This window comes from Aquila chrysaetos, chromosome 16 (genome assembly GCF_900496995.4).
Source record: "Aquila chrysaetos chrysaetos chromosome 16, bAquChr1.4, whole genome shotgun sequence".
Classification (NCBI taxonomy): Eukaryota; Metazoa; Chordata; class Aves; order Accipitriformes; family Accipitridae; genus Aquila; species Aquila chrysaetos.
In genome coordinates this window covers 19,371,068-19,393,279 of record NC_044019.1, presented here as the reverse complement: position 1 = coordinate 19,393,279, position 22,212 = coordinate 19,371,068, and the positions used below count along the sequence as shown (strand labels likewise).

Here is a 22,212-nt window from a genome sequence, read left to right as displayed (position 1 = left end):
TAACTTTTCTGTTATGAATTGTTTGGTGAGATGACATGTACAGGGCTTACTACCATCATTTTATATCCCCCGAAGTCCAAACACCAAGAAATAGTGATATCACATTCCTTTTTGAAAGAATCTAGTTCTCTATCAAATAAATACCAACATAAAAGAATGAGGCATATCTTTCTTGTTTGTTTGAAGGACTTTTGAATAAAATAATAAGAAATATAATAAATACATAAATAAATAAATAGCAGATAAATATAAAAGATATTTTGTATATCTTCACTCTGTCTTCTCTTTTATCCTGGTCTCCTGCTTTTAGTTCCCCAACTCTGTATTTCCTCACCCTTTTGTATTTTTAGATGCATGTTTGCCACTCTTGAAAAGGCTAAACTACAGTCACTGGCTGATGCATCATCTTCCCTGGAACCCCAATACTGAAATCTAAATATCAGCAAATGTTTGAATTTCTGAGACGCATCTGTGTTCAATTACTAAACTGCTGGCAAAAGTGGTGTTGACATACTCAGTGTTACCAGTTATTTCCTCTTGGATTTGTCGAGACTGGAGGATTCCTTCTCGTTTCTGGAAAAAATAAAAAAAGTGACATTTTTCTCTGTAAAGTTTAATGCTTAGGGTACAGTAAAAATTTATTTGTGATCTACAAACATAATTAGATAAGAAACCTGCAAAATAAGAACTTTTTTTGAACAAACTTACAGTAATATATTATTTCACCTTGCAAGTATTTCAGGAAACTCTTTTGTACATTAAGAAACTTGAAACTCCACCTGTAGAAGGAAGTATTTCTTTTCCTTTATCCATTGTTTTTAATTCACTTTTCTTTTAAAGGCCCCAATTCAGCAAGACATTTGAAACACCTAAACACATATGTATGTATTTTAGTAGAGGTATGTCTAGGTGAGTTGAATTAAACCTTGTATTTCAATGAACAACTTGGCAGATGCTGCCCATGCTTCTCTTTTGCAAAAAATCTTGCTCCCAGGCTATCTGTTCATTCTGCCCTGTTTACAGACTTTCTTTTTTGCCTCAATGTTTTCCTTTTCTGACCTCTCTCCACACAAAGAGTTCTATGTGCTTATGATGGAAAACCAAAATGGAGGCTAATCCATTCACAGCCTGCTCCAGACCCTAGTCATCTTGGTGTTAGTATGTGCATTGACTCCAATGTTCTTCAGATGCGAGAAGCCCTTCGTACATGGTGGTGAGTGGCCTGTGTCTAGAAGCTGTACACAAAATGGCAGAAGCCAACTCAAATGGTTGCTATTTGAGTCAGCTGGAAAATGAAGGAGTTTAAAAATTTGACATTGTTTCCAGTATGCTGATCACAGTCATCTGGTAGTGGTGTAAATACCGCACATATGTTTTGCCTCTCTTTGTGTTCTCTCTGTTAATTCTATTCACTGGAATTAGTAAAATTTTGCAATACAGAAGGAAAAGTCAGGCAAATGCTGACGACTGCATGTAAAGTCTAGACATTAGGCAATTATTCATGATTCTTCACTCCCTGTTATACAAGGAAATGAGAAAAATAAATTTATGCTGGTCCTAGATTTGCCTCCTATGTGGAAAAGAGAAAAGGAGAATAACCTTTTGGAAAAGCCCTTCATAGCATGTGAACTGGGGATGCCGCTCTTCCCTGCCTTGGAGAAGATAGCACATCCCTACCTGAGGTAGTCCTTGGTGTATGATGTGCTGAGGATTTGGCCAGGCTTAAGTCTATTACTTCTATACTGCATTACTAAAATATATGAGGATCAAACTTACTTTCTGCAAGAAAGCCATACGTAGCACCCTCTGGGTCACTCCAAACTGGCACTTGGAGTAATCTGAACTGTCCTTTTAGCTAGACAATAGTTTCATGGGTTTTCTGTTATATTTTTTTAAAGACCTGTTACTAAATGTCTTGCACATGGTTAAAAGTGCATTCAGGGAGGACCTTTGAACATTAAAAAGACAGAGTGGAGTCTGGTGTGTTACATACTGAAAGAGAGGGCACAGAACAGCTGCTGAGACATCTTCTGTCACACACCTTGGAAGTCTGAAGAAAAGCTACATCATTTAGGACTATCTTCATTTCCAGCTTGTGCAGACAGCAATAAATACTTGCACTTGAAGTTACAATCTAGTTCATGCTAGCTCAAGTTAGAATTCCGCTGTTTGGGATTTTTGTTTATTTTTCCCTTTGCTGCAGGGTGAACGGAAACTTTTCTTTCCCCCAGTGATGACTCTGACATGCCTATGATGCCTTCTGGGGCAAAAGCCCTATCCCTCTTGTCTCCTAGAGGAGTGAGGCACCATAGCAATGGCAACTGTACTTCTCAGTGCCCAGTCTGGTGATACAGGAGAAGAAAAAGGCTTCCAGTACTCTATCTTCCTTCTGCAAACATGCAAAAATAGCCTAAAACATACTCCAGTACCAATATAAAACATATTTCCCTTTTTAATAAACTGCACTGTTGACCAAAAAAAAAAAAAAAAAGACATCAAGCCCTAGTTTTGTGCCTGGCATCTTATCACTAACATTAATGGAATTTCCACACTGCCCAAATATGACATGCATCCACTCCACACTTATTTGACCAGCACATGTCAAGATAGACTATGCTTTTGATTTGTAAAAAGACTAGTGAAAAAATCCCAATGGCAACAATCAGAATGGACCTTAGAAACACTAGTCTAAGCACCTTCTCTGTGAAGGCTGCTTCCCATACGTCTTTCACACTTTAAAAACTCTCCACCTCAAAACTGACCCTAACATTGATGTCACCTGTTGTGAAGTTTGCTTTATACTACACAGAGAATGACACAATATTCCTAAAAATACAAAGAAGTGCTACTGAGAACTGGAAGACTATCCAGCAATGCTCCTTAAAGACAACAGTGGCTGTAACTGAAATAATAAATGATAAAATTGAACATCTACTATTTGAAAGCCACTGGGAAATGAGGCATGAATTAAGATTCCCCATTAAAAAGAAAAGCTGGACACACATTCCAGTGATGACAGAAGACTTTATTTGGACAGGCTTGGCATTTTCTTGCCTCACAGCTGAAAGGCTCCACTAAAGACCATGAAAGATCTTCCTAATCACTTATTTTAAATTGGCAACTACCCCTAGAACGAAAAAATACATCTGAAATTTGGGTAATATGTCTGGAGATGGAAAGGGTCTCTTACTCGTCTCTCTTCCCGTCAGCTATATGTCAGCAGTTTTATGTAACTGAGGGACAACTGCTTAATTTCCCACACAAAGTCCCACTCTGAAAACCTGCCCACTCTTTAAATGGGTTTTGCCTATGTATTGTTGCTATCCATTTCATCTAGAGGATCACGTTTTATAATTGCCTCACCAAAATGAAATGCAGAACTATTCTGGAGCTTGAAAGAACAAATACATTTGTCACAGGTTCAGAAAAAGACTTCTTAAGAACCTGGAGGCAATGCTGCTAGGAAACGTTTCAGACCTTCCCAGGCAGTGGGACCAATGATCTCAGATTAAGCTTGTGATGTACACCTTCTTCTAATCTCATTAATTTCCTAGCTTTGCTTAACAGTAACTTATGCACCCAAGAATTGCTGTCCCAGTGCTCAGAATATGCTGAAGCCATTCTGGCTGCTCTGCCAATGCCCCTCTACTCTCTGACTTAGATCTCTTGTACAAAAACAATCCATAATTTAACCATTTGTGGATGGCATAAATAAATAATTTTTAAAAAGAGGCAAAATGATGGCAAGATCCAGCTTTCCACAAAAGCTTTCACTTGTTTCAGTAGAAATGATCAAACAAAGCCTGGACTTTGTTCAAAGTTATTCATTCTATTAGTATGGAAGGAAAAGAAAATAATATAACAAAATAGCTACAAAAGGTCCAGCTATCACATTTTTTTCCCAAAGCAGCTTATAACCCAGATTTTATACTACTCTCATTGTTAACAGCTTTTGTACAAAACAGCCAAAGGAAACAAGCTTTCATAAGAACTGTGCTGATTACCTGTTGGGCATGAGCACGTTTTTTGTTTCAGAAATATCTTTGTTTCTATTTCAATGAACTACACCCAGCCAACACAGCAACCCTCACCTTTTATGTTTTTCTAAACCTAACAAAATCATGGGATGAATTAAGGTAGTCTCCCTTAAACACTTCACCGAAGTACCTGGTTCTTTTATTTTTCTCTCTCTACTATTCCCTTTATCAAACTGTATAGAGTAGAATTTAAAACCAGCTACCACATAGTCTGTTAAGCTTCCCTAGGCATGACCTTACTTTACAGAATGTATGAGGGTTTAGAACATGAGGCGTGCAAGTCTGAACACTAAATTAGGCTTTAGGATCTGCCGATTGTTGATTAAAACTTTCATTGAGTTCAAAGGGTACGTGATGAATTATATAGAACCAATCCCACAGGACATGAAAGACAGATTTAAAAAATAAAAACCCCACCCACCATAAAATACAAATGAAAAATGTCTCAAACACAATTACAATAAGAATACTGGCCCCACCCTCTCGGCATAGCCTTGGAGTTCCACTGAATGGCTTTCACCAAGGACTGGGTCTACAGAATGAAATCTTCTGCAACATTACTTGATTTTATTCTGGTGCAACTGCTTCCTCTGCAGTTCACTGGTGCCTGAACTACAGCTGTGTAGCTAAGAGGCAAAGCAGTGAGCCAGATTCTCCCACTACTTATTGTTTTTAAATTGGTTTATCTGTACTGACTTCAATGGATTTGCTGTTGAACTACATTAGCCTATTAAACAAGAGGACAATTATGTCCATTGATTTCAATGGGAATTTTTTCTGGATGTATGCAGTGACAGCAGAATGCAAGATTTGGTTCTTTATTTTAGGACTGTGTTCTTCTTCTGGTTTAGTTTCTCATCCCAAACATGCCCTGATCACTGTACGCCTGATTTCTTAAGCTGGTTTTGGTAGAACTTTGAGATAAACCAGTATAATATATTTATAATAGCCAAAGGAAAGTGCTTGAAAATTATGTTCCTCTGAAGCCTTAGACACATAAGTGCAGATTTGCTGGAGTTCTCTTTCATTGTCTGTAGAGAAACCCATGAAGCAGGATCTGAGAGTCAATGAGTCATTATCAGGCATCAGTGACACATCTACCAGAGACTCTCCTTCAGATTTCTCCCCAAATTACAAAACTTGTCTCACTTGAATGCTAGAAAAAGGAATGGTTACTTTCTCAGATCTGTCCCACAGATTTTCAGTCACACAAACCTTAAGCAATAGCTCTTTGCACCAGATACTTCAGGGTAACATCAGTTAAAACACATAAAGACAGACAGTTACAGTGTGAAAAATAAAGGCAAAGTTAATTGGACAGAAACAAAAACAGATTAAATGGGAAGAGGCCAAATAAGATAGAGCAAGCACAAGTCCAGCTGAAAGAAAAATGATGAACAGAATAACATGAAGAGTTTGGATGGATGAGGCTCTAATAAGGAGACTGACTGACACAAAGGATTTAGTTGACAGGGGTTTTTTGCATGCTTATGAGAAAGCCAACACTGTAATCAGACTAAATTAGCATGCACAAGGCTGAAAAGGAATATTTAGTCACCTAACATGAATCTGAATGTAATAAACAGTGACAATTCATCATTCAGTGCCAAGAATGATTTGAATCTCTACACAAGTAAGACGACCATCAAAAATGGGAAAAATAATAGCTCTAGAGATCATATTGGGTGATAAACACATTCCAACAAAAATAATGCTTCATATATTTTTAATGTCAGAGTCTGGCCACTTCACAATCAAAATAAGATATTCTGAGCCACAGCTCAATCTGGGAAAGCACTTCTGCCTTTTTCTGGTTGAAGCATTGTCAGCAGGGAAGACACACGTGTGTTTCTTGTCAGCCGAAGAGACACACACATGCCCACCCAAACAGAAACTCTAGATGTAATTTTTCAAGAAAGCCCTTAGCCAATTACACAACGCGGCCAAGAGCTGTTTAGCACCTCTCTTACCTGCACAACAACCACCTGAATTGACACATGATCTGGGAGTCTGATTGGTGCTCGAAAATACTGTGATAATGCAACCAGAAGATGAAGTATTGCCACGAGACTTTTAGCATGAACAGCTGAAATAGATATTAAAAGCACAAGTTACAAACTGCAAAGTAACTAGGGCACATATTTTTACTTTTTAGGATGTAGGGATTATGGGACTTTTTCCCTCTTGCACCTGGAACCAGGGGGCACTTTTAAGGCACCTTGCCTTTATCGGTCTCCTCATGCTCAACAGGTCACGCGAATGCAGCCCAGTCACCCAGTCAGTAATATGCGTCAGCACCAAAACGTTACATTTTGCAACATGTCTGGATGCTTGTGTAGATGGAAACGTAAAGCTAATCCAAAAGCCAGATTTCATGTACGGCAGTTTAAGTGCTGTCTCCACATTCTCCTTGCCTTTCCTTTATTCCCTTTATTTCAATAAGGATTTATGGACTATCAGAAAGATATTTTTGTACTCATAACATGCACTTATTCATTTTTAAGTGTCACAATGTCTGCAGGATGATAAACGAGCCTATTTTGGCAGAAGCCTTAAGCAATAACTTACTAAACTCAATGACTCAAACATTCCTCATGAAGTTGTTCTAGTTCTTGTTATTGAAGCTTTTTCACAGCAGGTTTCATATCAGTAGTTAACACTAGCACAACTTAAAAGATATCAAAAGCCATACTGTAGGAAATTCTTAAGTATCAAACCATTGGCATGAAAATGAATAATTTCTAATTCTTATTATTGCCTTTCTTCTTCTTCTATTTTGTTTCTGCATTTATAGTCTTCCCCAGAGTAGTAATCCTAAATGATCTTTGATAGCTACAGTATACTTAGGTTTTTGTACTTCAACTAACCAATAACTACTACCATACTTCATTTGTAAAGCAGGATCAGATTCACTAAAATATCCTTCTTCATTATCTTCCAATGCAAGTCTCAACTATGCCACGGAGATACCCATTCATATAAAACAAGGCATCGCTGTCAAGTTTTGCTGGGGTGCCAGTGGTCACAGATGAGGTGCTTTAGCAGAACACTAAAAAGATGTCTGTCTGCCTAGCACCGGTGTGTGCTGCAGCTGTCTCCAGCTGCTGCTGTCTATCTCTACTTTAGCTCTCAAACACATGTAAAACATTAAATTAAAACTAAAAGTTAAATTGTCAGGCCACTCCAAACACCCTGCCTCCAGCTGCACAACAGAGAATGGAAAAAAATGCTGGGGGGGAGACTGAAGAGAGATGGGGACAGAAAACTCAGTGGGACCACACAAAGGGGAAAGTCAGAGATGCCTAATATTCAGTCTTCCTCCCTCAAGCTATTTCTTTCCCTCTCACTAATTTGTTGTGAATGGAATGGGATACAAAACAGCTCAGCTCAAGACAGGTATAGGAGACAGGGCAACTGCTATACACTGGTCAAGGTATTCACCAGTGTGAAATGATTCTGGATACCAAACTTAAAACAGATTAAGAGGCCTAATTTTCTAAAACAGATTATAACCTGCTTTCTGCAACACATATGCACTACTAGAATGTCTTGTGTTGGGCCACTGAGGGCATTTCTATTAGATATTACTATGTTAATTTCTAATACAATAAAACAGGAAGGGTGCAGTCCTAATCTTGATGAGAGTTTTGTAATCAAAATCAGTGGTTTGAATTTAGCCTTAAACGATCAGAAATATTATTCAAATCTATGTTGCAAATTTTACACAAAGAGTCCTAGGACCTAACTCTCCTTCTGCCTATCTACTGCATTTATGCAGGTACTTGCCTGTTTCAACAAACCAATTTAGTAAAAGAAAACTTAATCTGGTATGCATATGGATTGAAGAGCAGAAATACCATACTTGGACAGACTCTGAAAAGACAGTTTATTTAAACTGGAGCTTGAGCATCAGTAAAGAGGGTAGAGTGTACCACATCTGGAAGTGCCCTGCAGAGCAGCTCCTACCATAAATACCAGGTTTCAGCCTTCCCTTATCATTGGATATTTCAAAATTCCAGATAGCAGCTATAAACTCTCAGCTGTCAACAAATGAGAACAGCATAAAAAGCACACAACATACAGTCAACATTCCATTTAATGTTTCTTGGAGGAAGTTTAAGGGTTTCGTTGATCTTTTCAAGCACTGTCTGCAGCTTCTGTTTCTGAGCAATCTCAGACTGAGTAACTTCAGCAACATTCAGCTTCTCACTTTCAAGTTTCTCTGAAGTGATAATAGAAGAAAAAACAGAAGAAAAAACATTGTCAACTCCATGAAGAATGCAAAGCCGTTCCATGCACCCAGATGTATAGTCAAGAGACATTAGACTTCCTGGTTTTAAAATTACCTGGTTTTCCTTCCAGAGCCACTTTCCTCCACAATTCTGAGCTCCTAAAGACACAGTTCACATTTTCCCTTTATTTAGCCATTGCCAAGGGGAAAGCCAAGTATTAATGAAAACCACAGTACTGGCTAACAAATATTTGCTGCAACTCCTTTTAGGGAAAACCAGATTCAAAGGTAAGGCCCATTGCTTCTATTGCTACTGGATAAAGAGTATTCTGTATGCAAGTGGCTTGTACAGCAGACCATCAAACCTAGGAAACAGATACCAACTTTAAGATTTGTTTCATCAGTCTCAGCCTCCCAGCTTCTCCATCAGACTCAGGAGATTTAAAAATTTTATTTGGCCTGTTTCTGATAAAAGTGAAGTGACACCATATTCACAGAGGTGGAGGATGCACCCAAGAAATGTGAACAAGTATTTCTGGAGGTATGAAAACAACTAAAACCTCAGGCATTTTCTTTCTATGATACCGTGGCCCTTTTCTGCACTCAAAATTTGCAGTAGATTTTAAAATACTTTATGAATTGGTTTGTTATTAATTAGTACAGATTGCTAGGTATATACATACATGGCTTATTGTTTACCATTAAATAGTAAGCAAAGAAAATTTAGCAGTAAAAGCTCCCTGATAAAAACACAAGAAACAAAATGCTTGGTCACCTATCAGTTTACTTCTATGAAAGAGTATCTTATTAAAAGATATCTTAAGAGATATCTTATTTGGTAAGAGCTGACCTTGTTCTCAAAGCCAACTGATTATTTTCCCAAAGAGCATGAACGTGAGCTACCAGCCTATGAATCCTGCTTAAGAGACTGCTATCTCCATGGGTTTCTTGTGCCTCCACAGAAATCAGTCTGTGCATAGTCTCACAACAAGACCAAAGTCTTTAGTTAGCATAGACCTGATCCACAAGGAATTAAGGGTAATGGAAAAGATTCCACTGAAATCAATAAGTGCTGGATCAGTATACACATATTTAAAGTCAGGCTGTACCTGATACGTATTTTTGGGGGTTTGAGTGAAGTCAGTGGAGGTCTGCCCATGAGAATCAAATTGCTCAGTCTGGGGCATATCCAGTCCATCACAATATATTCAATAGCTTAACCATTCATAGAAGGGAATAGTCTGTGTAGTCTTTATTAGAAGTGCTCACATGATGTTTCAAGATTCATTTAAGATACTGAAAAGAAATTTACTGGAGACTTTATGAGCTGTAATAACTAAGAAAATGGCTTCCAAGCCAACAGTTTAAAAAGCACATGCCAGCTCTGCATTAGCAGTTTCTTTTCTCTATCTGTTTCTCAGCTGAAGCTCAGTTTGCAGTCCACTGGGTACCATTACCTCAGTAACATTAAAAGCCAGACATCAAATCAGAAAGAAATTCCAACTTTCCAGAGGAACTTCGCGATGTGAATAAACTATAGTATGGAACCAGCAGAGATTAAAAACATCCACCGTTGTACTGAAAAAACCCTTGCCTTCAAACTTACTTTCCACTTGTAACACGGTTAAGTTTGTACAGCACATATGCAGATAATAAATTTAATTGGAGTGAATACTGTTGCCAAGACAAGAACCCTCCCTCTCTAGCACCCCAGGTAGGCTTTATGCTGTTCTCATCAACTACAGAGCACCACACATTGCACTGTAGCTATAAGGATTGTGCATACAGCCTATGGCTCAAGGGTCTCATAATACAATGCTATTTTTATATCACTTAGTGGCATAAATGTAAGATGATACCAAGGCTCCTAAGTAGGAACAAGTGATCCACTTACTGACAAAGTGCCCCAACAGCGTGCACATATATTTTTTCTTACCAAATAATTTCTGCAATACTTGTCCATCATACAGGTCTTCAGCCAAGTCTTTCACAATAATCCTCTCTCCTACCAACACATCATTAATCCAGTCAATTAATACCTATATGGGAAACACAAATTTGGCAGTATGATACACTATTCATTTGCAATTTAAAACACATGTCATTTTGTACAATGATGAAAATATTTAGCAGAAAGAATACCAAAGCTGCAATGGCTCAAAATACAATCAGTCTGAAATAACATCAGAAGAAAATAAGAAGGACTTAGGAAGGACTCTTCTAAGGTGGCTACGTCAATGCACCACAAGGTCTAGACAAATACCGGATTGATGCAGTGCCTTCTGGAGTGACCTCTGTCCTTTACTTTCAGTAGTATTTTAAAGTCGATTCTAACGAAGTTTCCTGCTAAAGTTCTAACCCCAAGAATGACAAAGACTATAAGGGAAGTCAGTGTAGTCTTACATTGGGTGTGGGATGGGACTAAGAATCTGGACTCAGGATTTTAATCCAAATTCTTAAGTTTCTCTGTGCCATATCTAGAGAAAGATACTAAAACAAATGACCGGCCCATTTCACTGGGATGTACGCACCACGTGGTTTCATTTAATTAATTTCTAAACAGTGCTTTGAAGTGTTCAAATGAAAGAGGCAGGGATAGTATTAAAAAATAGTTCCACTTTTCTCAAAGTGTTTACATGCTTTTCATTACCTTCATTAGTTCTTGTAATTTTGGGTCATTTCTTGAATTTGGATCAACCATTGTTCGGACTTCATTTTCCTCTGGAAGGTTTAAAAGAAAGATATTAGAAACTGTTACAGGTATGACACTTTATTTTACATCAAGCTTTTATGTTGAGATGTAAAATTGTTGTGAATTACCTAGCATAGTGTCCTCAGGGTCTAGTTCGAATGGAATTGGACTGAGAGGTAAGTTAATGGCATTTATTCCTTCTTCCTGTAATTCAGATACTAGGAAATAAAAAAGAAGAGCTTGGTCAAATTTCAATTCAATTTTAGTTACTATTTCACTCTTGCTAAAAGTAGCATTAATTGTCTTAATTTCTTTATAAGAATATGACTCTATTAGATAAGCCACTAGGTGTAATTACAGCAATAGAATATAGCTAACAAAAACGGAAGGCCTGGCCAACAAACCTTTACTTGTATGAGTAGATTTTTCATACTGGATATGCACTGGATAATGGTACTGGAATCAATGCAATTTCCTCAAATCTTTTCCAGGATAAGGCCCATTATCCTCAAATTTTAAAAGGCTCACTTGCATTTTAACGGTCCTAACATTTTAACACTAATGAATCATTTTAGCTGAGGAAAATTATTACTGCTCTCAGCTATTTCACCCTTACTCTGGAGATGCTTCAAGTTTAGCTACTTGAGAAGAGCTACGTCTGGCTATATATCCACACACGAGCTGCCAGACTGATAACTATTTAGGACTGAAGGTGCAGTCCCAGCACACAGCTACCTCCATCGTTCAGGTCAGGGACCAGCAGATTGCGGGATGCTTCTGGCCTGTGTTCTTGGCCTTTCTTTAGCAGAAACCATGGCAGCAGGACCCAGGTGTAAGACAATGAACCCTCATAAGTAACGCCTTAGTGTGGAGTCCAGACATAGGTTGAGAAAGAGCTTGGACGCAGTAATGGGGAAGTAATCCAAGATCCCACAGTCTGGAGATGCCCACAGTTGTCAGGAAATACGGATGAGTTCTTACTCAGCCAAAGTCCCCTAATGCTGCAAAAATCAATTTTCTTGTAATACATGCTCTGAGAACATAGGAACAGAGAGATCCAGAGAAGAAGTGTAAAAGCAGTCCCGCCACTAGTTCTGTACTATACAGGTTCTGTACCTGGTACAGTTCAGAGCAACTTCATTCATTCCTCTGGGTGACCCAAACTTCAATGGGTTGCAAAGACAAAACCCTTCCTTCACTGTCTCCATAACAGAAGAGAATAAATACAAACAAGCCAATACACTAATCCTACTGCTATGGAAGAACACATAGCACTGTGCAGGGAGGGCAACCACTTTGGTGATCAGACAAGTTTGTATCTTGCTGTGTAACCAAGAAATCAGTGCAAACCTGATTTACCAAACCAGGAAAAGAGCCTCGCTGTCTTATGAATGACAAGTAAGTAATGTTGTTTTGACCACTCATTTTCCAGTGTACAGACCTTTAATAGAACTGGTTGTTAGCACAACTGTTCCAGTCAGAGATTAAACTTAATAACTTAAATCAACCATCCTACATGTGTCCTAAAGATTCAGGTAGCTGTATACACGTTCTGACATGAACTAAAATACATGATTTATGCACAGATGCAGATTCACCATCTAACATTTCAGGTTTACCACCTGAAGCTTTCCTCAGTTTATTTTGAAAATTACAGAAACAATTTCGGTTTGGAGGAAACAGAAAAGTAGAAAGTGACAGTAGAGGTCTTGTGTTTTGTTCCTGGCCCCATGACTGCCTTGTAACTTAGCTTTTGGAAAACAGTTTTACCTTTCTGCCTTAACTTCCTGTGTGCAATAAGTACAGCTATGTTTCACATGAACACTGTGATAATTAGTCAGTTGGTGTGATAACAGTACTTAAGACCTTCCAAATATTTTCTACGCTCTGTGAAATGTTTTGTGCTCTGCCAGATGAAATGCCTGTGCACATTTCAAGAGTCTGTATAGCTGTATTCAGGCATCTGTGTAAGATTCATAGCAATAATGGCTGTTAGAGTGCTTATTACTTTTAATTGTACAAAAATAACTTTGAAAAATCCACTACCTTCACTACTGAAACACTAACTTCACCCCATACACTCACCCTGCTTGTGTATCTGTAAAATACAAATACTGAGCAGCTCTAAAGAGTCGTAAAATAATGTTGACAATAATAGTTCCCTCGATTGTTGTATATCCTCTAAAACTGATGGCTGAGAGCAACGGACCAAATTAATCCCTCATGTAACTCCATTGAGTTCTGAGGAGTTATTGCAAGGATGAATTTGTTCTAGCATGTACAATCTCAGGAACTGTTTACACTTAATGGCAATTTTTTGAACTGCTAGCACTCCTTAGAGAAAATCATTGTTGGTTTTATTAACCTCTTTGGGTTTGTTTTTTGGGGTGGTTTTTTTTTGTTGTTTTTTTTTTAGTTCAGAATGGGCATAAAAACATCAGTGGGTAGAAAACTTCCATGTGGAGGTCCTTCTGTTCTGAAATGTTTAGTTCATGGAGGACTTCTGCACAAAGGTTCCTAGGCAGAAAACGTTTTTTTCACATCAATCCCAAGAGGGAGCATAGTAAATAAAATCTGTTCAAGCCAACTGGCTCCACTGAGCTCTCCTATCCTGAAGGGCTGGATGCTCTGCTTGAGCAAGACACACTGGAGGAAGCAGTCAGCTCATTTCCCTAGTGACGGACAGTGGGGAAAGCTTTTGGCTCCTCTCTCAAGGGAGCGACCCATGGGCAGAGCTCACTGACACTTCTCCAGGGAGATGGAGTGGACAATTCAGGGCTGATTGTTGTGTAAGGCATTCTTTACAGGCCTACTGAACCTCCCCATGTTTGTCCTCCAATGTGCACAACTATTACATTCTACTTTTAATAATATGACCTTCATCATATTACCAGAGTTTCTGAAAATAAGAGAAAGCAAACAAAAAACCACCATATCTTTGCATGGAAAGGGAACATAAAATACAAATAAAATAATAATAAATATACATGAGAAACTAATACATTGATCTGTTCTAGAATGTACTGCAAGTGTTACATTTGTTGTACAGCAGGCGCCAAGTCCTGCCTTGCTGTACGCAGGTATACACAAGTGGTGGTCTTGTTCCCCCAGGCAGCTCACCCAAATTGCACACATTTCTCACACTTGCCTGAGCCGTATGCAGAACCTACTCAATACATCTCTGGATGATCCAAAGATCCCAGATGGATCCAGTTTACCAGAGAGGACAGCTCCTCCTCAGCCACTGCATTCTGTAGTGCACAACCCATGCCCAAGGTTGGTATTAGTCCCATAATAAAGGTTCCTGCCCTCCTGTACCCTACAAGCAGAAAACATGATGGAGAAACCCTGAGCCTGATAGCATCTTTTAAATTTCTTTCCCAATACTGAAGAGGAAAAGAATTAACTACAGATTAACAATAGCACTAAAAGGAGCAGGTAAGAACACATGCATTATATCAAGTTGTACGTAAAGGGAGAGAAAATGTATTATGTAGTATAGCCTCACTTTCTAAGAATTTCCATCAAAAAAGTTCCATGACAAACCACTATTATACACTTAGGTGTTTATAGAGGAACCACAAAAATGTGATTGAGGTTAAGAGTTTGCATACTACAGTTTCAGCAGAGGAATCAATTTTTCAGCTGCTTTTCATTAATTTTTTTTAATTAATTTTCATGAAAATTACTTCAGCAATTTAGTATTTTAATAAAAACAAAGCACACAGGTTTGGGACAATTTTTGCAGCAGCTGAAATGACAATAAAATCATCTAATTTCTTGAAATACTTCAAGGAATTACTTGGAGCGTCACTAAGACCTCCACTCTGAGTCTTACAGTGTAAAGACCCAGGAAGAGAGGAAGGGACATAGCTGCAGCAGTTCGTCTATAGCACACCAGCTGCCAGGACCTGTAGCAGTTCCTCTGAAGGACAGTATCCACAGAGTTGTCTGCTTGACATCGGGCATGCTTGGCCACTGGATGACCCCAGCAATTAGAGTTAAGAGCACCTTTCTGTTCTCACCCTCTGCTGCAGCCCAGATACAGCCCAGTGCATCAGCTACCATGGAGCTTGTTCGCGTCGTGCTTATATTGGCATGATTAAGGACTACATCCTTTTGGACATGAGAGGAAAATCTAGTCCTTCATGGTTTTTTTACAGTCACCATGCTGAGTGGAACTGGGGGTTGAATGTACTTTTAAAGCAAGACCCTTAAAAGCAACCAAGTTACATGTGGGCCAGACAAATCTCTGTGAATTGGCAATGTGAAAGTCCCGGTTTTAACTCTGGATAAGGAATGGACACTTCTGCTCAGACTTCTGATTCGGCTCCACATGCCAAATTTGTTATGATGTAATGAAGTGCAACTCCACTGCTATCAGCTGTCAACAGACTTCCTCCTATCATGCCAGCACCAAATTTGGCCCCAGAGCTGGGGAGCCCACAAGCTTGTATCAACAGCAACTACAGCAACTATTTTAAGCTGGATAGAGTTCTTACTGGTTTAGATGCTCTAGGATTACAAGGTCATAAACCTATGCTATCAAATCCACGCGGGTGCTCTGAGCCAGACTTTGCCCTTTGATGCATGCATCCAACTGCCATTGCAACTGTTGGACGCTGAGCACATCTGAAAGTGGAGTACTGCCCATACGGTTTAAATTGGCTTAATTCCTCTAGTACATGCGGCCTGTTGCTCCACATTGTATTTATTAGACAGTTTCATTTGGGTTTTTTACTTGTTTATTTTGTGTGCTGAAGGCTTTTTGCTGCCCTGTTTAGTATTCAGGGCTTAATGTTATTCTGATTTGAATGAAACACATCTTATTATTTAACTGAGCTCAGAAATGCCACATCACCCAATGCACTCTCTGTGGTTTAGACGTATTTTAGCATATCTATCCAAAGAATCATAAAATAAATACAGCAAGATGTAGTGTTAAATGGTCTCCCCTCGGAGTGCTACAGCCATGTCTTTCCATGTAATTGATTCCGTACTTACAAAACTAAAATTACTCAAGTGCTACAACCCTAATGGATCGATTCTGAAAGTCTGTGATTAACTAGAATCCTAATGTTGGAGGAACACAGTGACACAATGTTTCTAACCTCAATCTTTCAAAACCAGGAGATTTAAATATATGCATATACACCTACATAAATATATACATACACACTTCTGTAGTTCTTTAACTGCCTTTCTAATGTAAGGGTTTTTCATTCAAGGTCGTCTTTGCCACTTTTAAGGTTGCAAATACTTTGGTTTGTTTGGAGGGGTTTTTTTTTGTGGAAGCTGAGATTTGTTGACATTCACATGACTCCAGGAGTTTAAGCTTTCTACAAAAAGTCAAAGGACAAACTACCTGATGTTGTAAACTACTATGGTAGACAGTAGCTTTATGTGCTGTGTCTCTATCTTAAGCTACTCTTTCCTGGAACGAGCACAACTTGGAAGGCTAGCTGCAGACATCATATGGCCAGAGTAACACTGGATATTTGTATATACACCCAAATTCAAACATGCATGTATATGTTATATATGTTTATGTATGTAGCCAGAAATTACAGCCAGTTTAAAAAAGTGCTGATTTTCAATAAGGAATGTCTTTACTGCTCTTCTATAAGACAGAGATCTTCACTCAATTATAGCTGAGCCAAATTTAAATGAATCATTTTTGGTTTCATATTCTCTTTACTGGGTGCAAATTTCTGATAAATGCTCATGACCGTGATGGCTTGCTTTCACAACCACTTGTGCACACGACCAGCTTTACTTCTTCTACAGACTTGGTAGTCTTCAATGCAGGCTTGAGTGTAAATGACTATATCTGCACAGATTTCAGTGGATTTATGCTGATTTATACCAGCTCACCGGCTCAGTGTGATTCCTATTCCCCCTCACATACTCCAGTTTTATAGCCTGATATAATTCCAATGGAGTAATTCTGAACTTGTACTGGCAAATGTGAAAAGAGATCCAAATTACCTAAGATGGTCAGAGAATGAGAGAAAAAACAGCAAAAGCATTTTCAAAAAGTATTAGTTTAAGCTTTTACAGAATGATACTATTTAGTCAAGCAAACTTATGTGATTGCTTTCTGGGACATGCATGCAAAATGTTATTTTCCAATGCTTGTGTGTGTGCATCTTATAAGTCCACAAAGGGAAAAGAAAATATTAATCTCAAATGGTACTGCCTAATTTTCTTGAATACATAACTCATCCAATATGGATTCTGGCAGCTCAGCTTTAACTCCAAAACAAAAGAAATCCACACAAAAGACAATAAATCTGCATTACACATGGTACTAAAATGATCCAATGCATTTATAGATGTTTACAAGTTTGCAGAGTGTGACACAGCGTCCACCAGAAATTTGATATTCACAGCACAAAACATCATAAACATATGTCTGCAACTACAAAGGAGCCTTTTTATGTGGGGATCATTGTTAAAATTGTCTTCAGAACATAAACCTTAAGTTGTAAATGCTACTCCCCATTTATTCTCCAAGACATAACAAATGAGGAAAGAAAAGCAGAGATATGTTTGTAATTGAAAATGTTTCTCAGGAAATGATCTGTACAGGAACATCATTCTCATTCCATTAACTGCTGACTCCAAGCCAACCATTTGTAAAAGTAAATAAATATGCAAACTGGCTGACAACAATGTGCCTGCCTTTAATGTTACTGCTTTAGTACCCAATCTCCAAAAAAGAATCTATTTTCTTTTCTCATTTCTCCATTACACCAAACATGGCATACACACAAAAAGAATGGGAGAAATGCTGTTCACAAAAAAGAATGGGAGAAATGCTATAATTTAATTTTCATGTATGCAATACAAATTAAATGCTTATTGCCTTGAACCTTCTTTAAAGTCCAAAGCTACTCTGAAGTACCTCAGTGACTAGCTTGCTGTTCCTTTCTTTTTTGCAATTAGAAGGGAAAAAAACCCCATAGACAGACAGATCTCTGGTCTGAGTAGGTAAAAAACAACAACAAAATAGGGAGCAAACTCGACCCTTTTAAAGAGAACACATGATTTTCTTCACCATGCCACAAGTAGCTTCATTAAGCCTTACATGCTTTCACATTTCATTTGTGATGAAGTTTCTTCTCAGATTTTTCCTGTAGTTTCTAAGAGGTAACAAGTGGTGCAGTGTCAAGCTAACACACAGATGTCATTCCATTCATTTCTTCAACACATCCTCTAAAATACATAAGCTATATCTGCAGATGTTTTGAAAAGCCTGTCACCCTATAGGAGTGTTTAAAATATCACTGAAAAAAACCCAAAAGACAGTGTTGGGAACAAATACAGACAGAAGTTCAAGTGACACTGATTTTCTTTCCCTCACTGAAGAACAAGCCATGCATATGAGAAATGCTGTGACCACTCCAAGTCCTTATCAAAATGTGCTGCGCTGAATCTGATCCCAGCCTGAAAACTCCTCAAACAGCCTCAGATATGTTGGTAGGGTCTTTGTGCAAAAGATACCTACAGGTTGTTAGCTGGTCTGCACACGGTATCCCTAAATGCAAAATATTTTATTGAAACAAATCCTTTGACAGCTAAGATTTCCAATTTATTGAGATTTATTGAGAGATATCAGAACTGATTTATTGAGATATGTCAGAACTACATGGAGTGCTTGGGGCTATATGGAGACAGAAGGGAGAGCATTTGTATTCTCCTCACCAATATTTTGATATTTCTCAAGTTATAACAGATCTGCAGGTAGCAACATCCAGAAGAGGGTCAGACAGACCTCTTGGCGTAGTCCTCGGCCAAAGCAAGTGGAGGCAATTGTTAATCCTATATGCCTACCAGCTTGCTGCAACAGTTTTTTCCAAATACTGTGGAGAAGCTGATTTTATAGGACTGACTTGCCTCGTTCTCTGAATCACCAACCAGCTAATAGTAGCTATTCCAACATCAACAAGAGGCGCTCATGCAGAAAAGACAAAACCAAAGATCTGTTCCAAGAAGTCTTTCCCAGCTCAACAAGTTCTAGCTATTCCTAAGAGAAAACCCAAAAATAGTTCTTAGGAATGTGAGGGCACACTAGTAGCAAGCTGAGGATTTCCTGAATTTCTTGCTCTTTTCTTCTTGTGTATATAAGCCTTGTTTTTGAAGGAGAAAAAATTAGGTGTCAGACCCACTGCATCTCAGTAATCTAGATGACTACTTCTTCTTGGAAGAATTAGAAAAATGACTACATTTACTGGAAAGTTAAAGTTCCTTTTCAGGGATTGCAAATTGGTTTATGTATCACACATGGCCAGTATTTTCAAACTGTAGTTCCTAGAGCTGCTTGTGTTTTAATATAAGCATCTGGTCATCTTCAAGGAATGACTTTGTGACAAAGGATCAAAAGATTTGTAGTAAGTGGCCAAGTATTTCTAATTCCCAGAAGGAAAAAACAAAACCAAAACCACCTTAACATCTTCTGAGAGCTCCTCATGCTTCAAGATCTTTCTTTGGTATCAAAGTGTCCTGGTTTCAGCTGGGATAGAGTTAATTGTCTTCCTAGTAGCTGGTATAGTGCTATGTTTTTGAGTTCGGCATGAGAAGAATGTTGATAACACACTGATGTTTTCAGTTGTTGCTAAGTAATGTTTAGTTTGAAGTCAAGGATTTTTCAGCTTCTCATGCCCAGCCAGCAAGAAGGTTGGAGGGGCACAAGAAGTTGGGAGGGGACACAGCCGGGACAGCTGACCCAAACTGGCCAAAGGGATGCTCCATACCTTGTGATGTCACGCCCAGTATATAAACTGGGGGGAGTGGGGCTGGGGGGATCGCCACTTGGGGAGTAACTGAGCGTCAGTCAGTGAGGCGTGAGCAATTGCCTTGTGCATCACTTGCATATTCTAATCCTTTTATTATTACTATTGTCATTTTATTAGTGTTATCATTATCATTATTAGTTTCTTCTTTTCTGTTCTATTAAACCATTCTTATCTCAACCCACGAGTTTTACTTTTTTTTCCCCCGATTCCCTCCCCCACCCCACTGGATGGGGGGGGAAGTGAGCGAGCAGCTGCGTGGTGCTTAGCTGCTAGCTGGGGTTAAACCATGACACAAAGTCAACCAAGATAAAGTCTGCGGGTGACACCAAGGCTGGACAAATAGCAAACACAAGGAAGATGGGATAAGGGTGACCCAAAGAAATTAAAATAATAACGGATACAAATATGCAGATGTATTACTTATCTGCATAACTGGTAGCTTGCCGTCCATGCTTTGCTCTCTTTGCATCAATCCTGAGCATCTAACCATGGTTCTCAGATTCAGTACAACAAATGAGAATTGACTTGTGACATCTAATTCTTTCCCCCCCTCCATTTTAAGGGTTTTCAATTTCTTGCTACGTTTAATATTTGTGCCTAACACACAGATATTTTCTAAAAGTCTCTGCAGTGTGTCCTAGGGAACTGAAGTTTCTTGTCAAGGACAGAATCAGGATCTAAGTTGGGAACTGGGGTCTAAAGACCGGCCTTCAACATGGAAAAACTAGGCTGTGGCTTTGGCTGGATGAAGAGAAATGCAGCTACATTCTTAAAGAAAACGGGCTGGATTGGGTGAAGGGCAGAAAATTGAAACCTTAAAATGGCAGAAATATATCTTCTAGCATACTGAAGAATAACGACCCTTTGGGGTTCTCTTGACCAACGTGGAGGTTAGCGTGCATTTGACAGCAGAAAAACTTCAGGCTTGGACTGTTACAGCAAGGACTACAGAAACTGTAAACTTGTTTCCCCATCCTTATTTCATATGAGTGTGCATCATCAAGATGCAGATCTGATGTGTGGAAGCCCTCCTGTTCTTACCCAGCCATACAGCGTCAAGTGTCATTTCAGGGACAGAGAGGAATTGCCACGGGCTGTGGCAACCCCTGCCTAGAGGGAGGACTTCAGTCAGCTGGCATAAATCACAGTGTGGTGGGATCAATCGTATGGCTGTGGTATTCTCCTAAAACACATTTACACAAAAGTGTAAGATGAAGATGATGCAAGACAGGACTTCTTTGGTAGCACGAACTGGAAGCTACGTTTGGCTTAGGAAAGCAGAGTTAGTTCTCAACTTGCACAGGAACTAAATCAACACTTTCCAGTCTAGGTTCTCAAATCCCTTAATCAGAATTAATTCGTTTAACATCCCACCAACAGAAGAAAACAGCATTATCCCCATTCTGCAGCATAGAAAGTGATGCACTTCTAGATTAAGGGATACATTTAATGTTTCCTTTCTGGAAACACACATTGCCCTTGTAAAACGGAAGCTAGGCACTTAAAAATACAGCCTTAAAAAACCTGTCTATAATGTTACACTTAGCCTGATGTAGAATGGACAGGAATACCCACACCTCTTGCCTCCCAAACCCGTATCATAGTAAAGAGAACACTCTTCTTTTCATATAACCAGTAGTCATGATTTTCATCCAGCCCTGTGCCTTGCTTTTCACAGGCACTGCCTGGTACCCTCCTGTGCATTCCTGATCTTGCTCATTTCCTTATAAAACTCAGACAGCTGCTCCAACTTTGAAATGCCCTGTCTCAAAAAAATTACCTTACTGAACTGTCCATCTGATTATGATGTTAACGTGTTTCTTATCAGGAAACAAGTTGCAAGCAATGCAAGCACCAGCACTGTAAGGGTAAACCCACAGCTCTGAACTGTACATGCATCTCAACAGTCTTTCCCAAGGTATCTCAAACAAGCTGTACGTTCAGAGCAGCACTTGCTACCACCTGTCAAGCGCTGTCAGACAAGGGAAACACCTCTGTGTAAACTCCTACCTCTTCAGTGCATTTCAGGGGTTGCTGTCATTACCAATGTATCAATTTCAGCATGCAAAACATTCATAGCAATAGTAGCTGTGGCAGTATTTCCTACTTCACAGGTGAACACACCAAAAATTGCAATTCAATTGTCCAAGTAAATAACCTTAAATGGGTTTTACTTCATAGTACTAACACATTCAGAGTTTCCCAGATATAATCTGCAGCCTTCAGTTGTTGTCATAAATGAGTTTATGTTAACATTCCTATTAGAAAGTGTTTAGTACTACAAAATTTTCATTTTAATAAGCATGAATATTAAAACTTACCTACTGTATGACACATAGCCTATTTGAAAATTGCTATCTCAAGCATGCTTTTGACTACAAATTACAATTTTCCCTGAGTGGAAATTCAGCTAATAAAAATCACTATTTTCACACTGTATCCAGTATTACTTAA

General features: G+C 38.8%; 1 protein-coding gene across 2 annotated transcripts in view; it reads right to left on the bottom strand.

Annotated features, from left to right (window-relative positions):
* Nucleotides 1-22,212, bottom strand: part of PARVA (parvin alpha) — a 69,764-nt gene that overhangs the window by 13,872 nt on the left and 33,680 nt on the right. For both annotated transcript variants that reach the window (XM_030039359.1, XM_030039360.2), the window contains exons 2-7: nt 11,089-11,178; nt 10,919-10,989; nt 10,205-10,307; nt 8,119-8,259; nt 6,008-6,123; nt 515-573 (exon numbers count right to left, since the gene is read on the bottom strand). In XM_030039359.1, the coding sequence (XP_029895219.1) occupies nt 515-573; nt 6,008-6,123; nt 8,119-8,259; nt 10,205-10,307; nt 10,919-10,989; nt 11,089-11,178 (580 nt within the window). The remainder of the gene's footprint in view (nt 1-514; nt 574-6,007; nt 6,124-8,118; nt 8,260-10,204; nt 10,308-10,918; nt 10,990-11,088; nt 11,179-22,212) is intronic.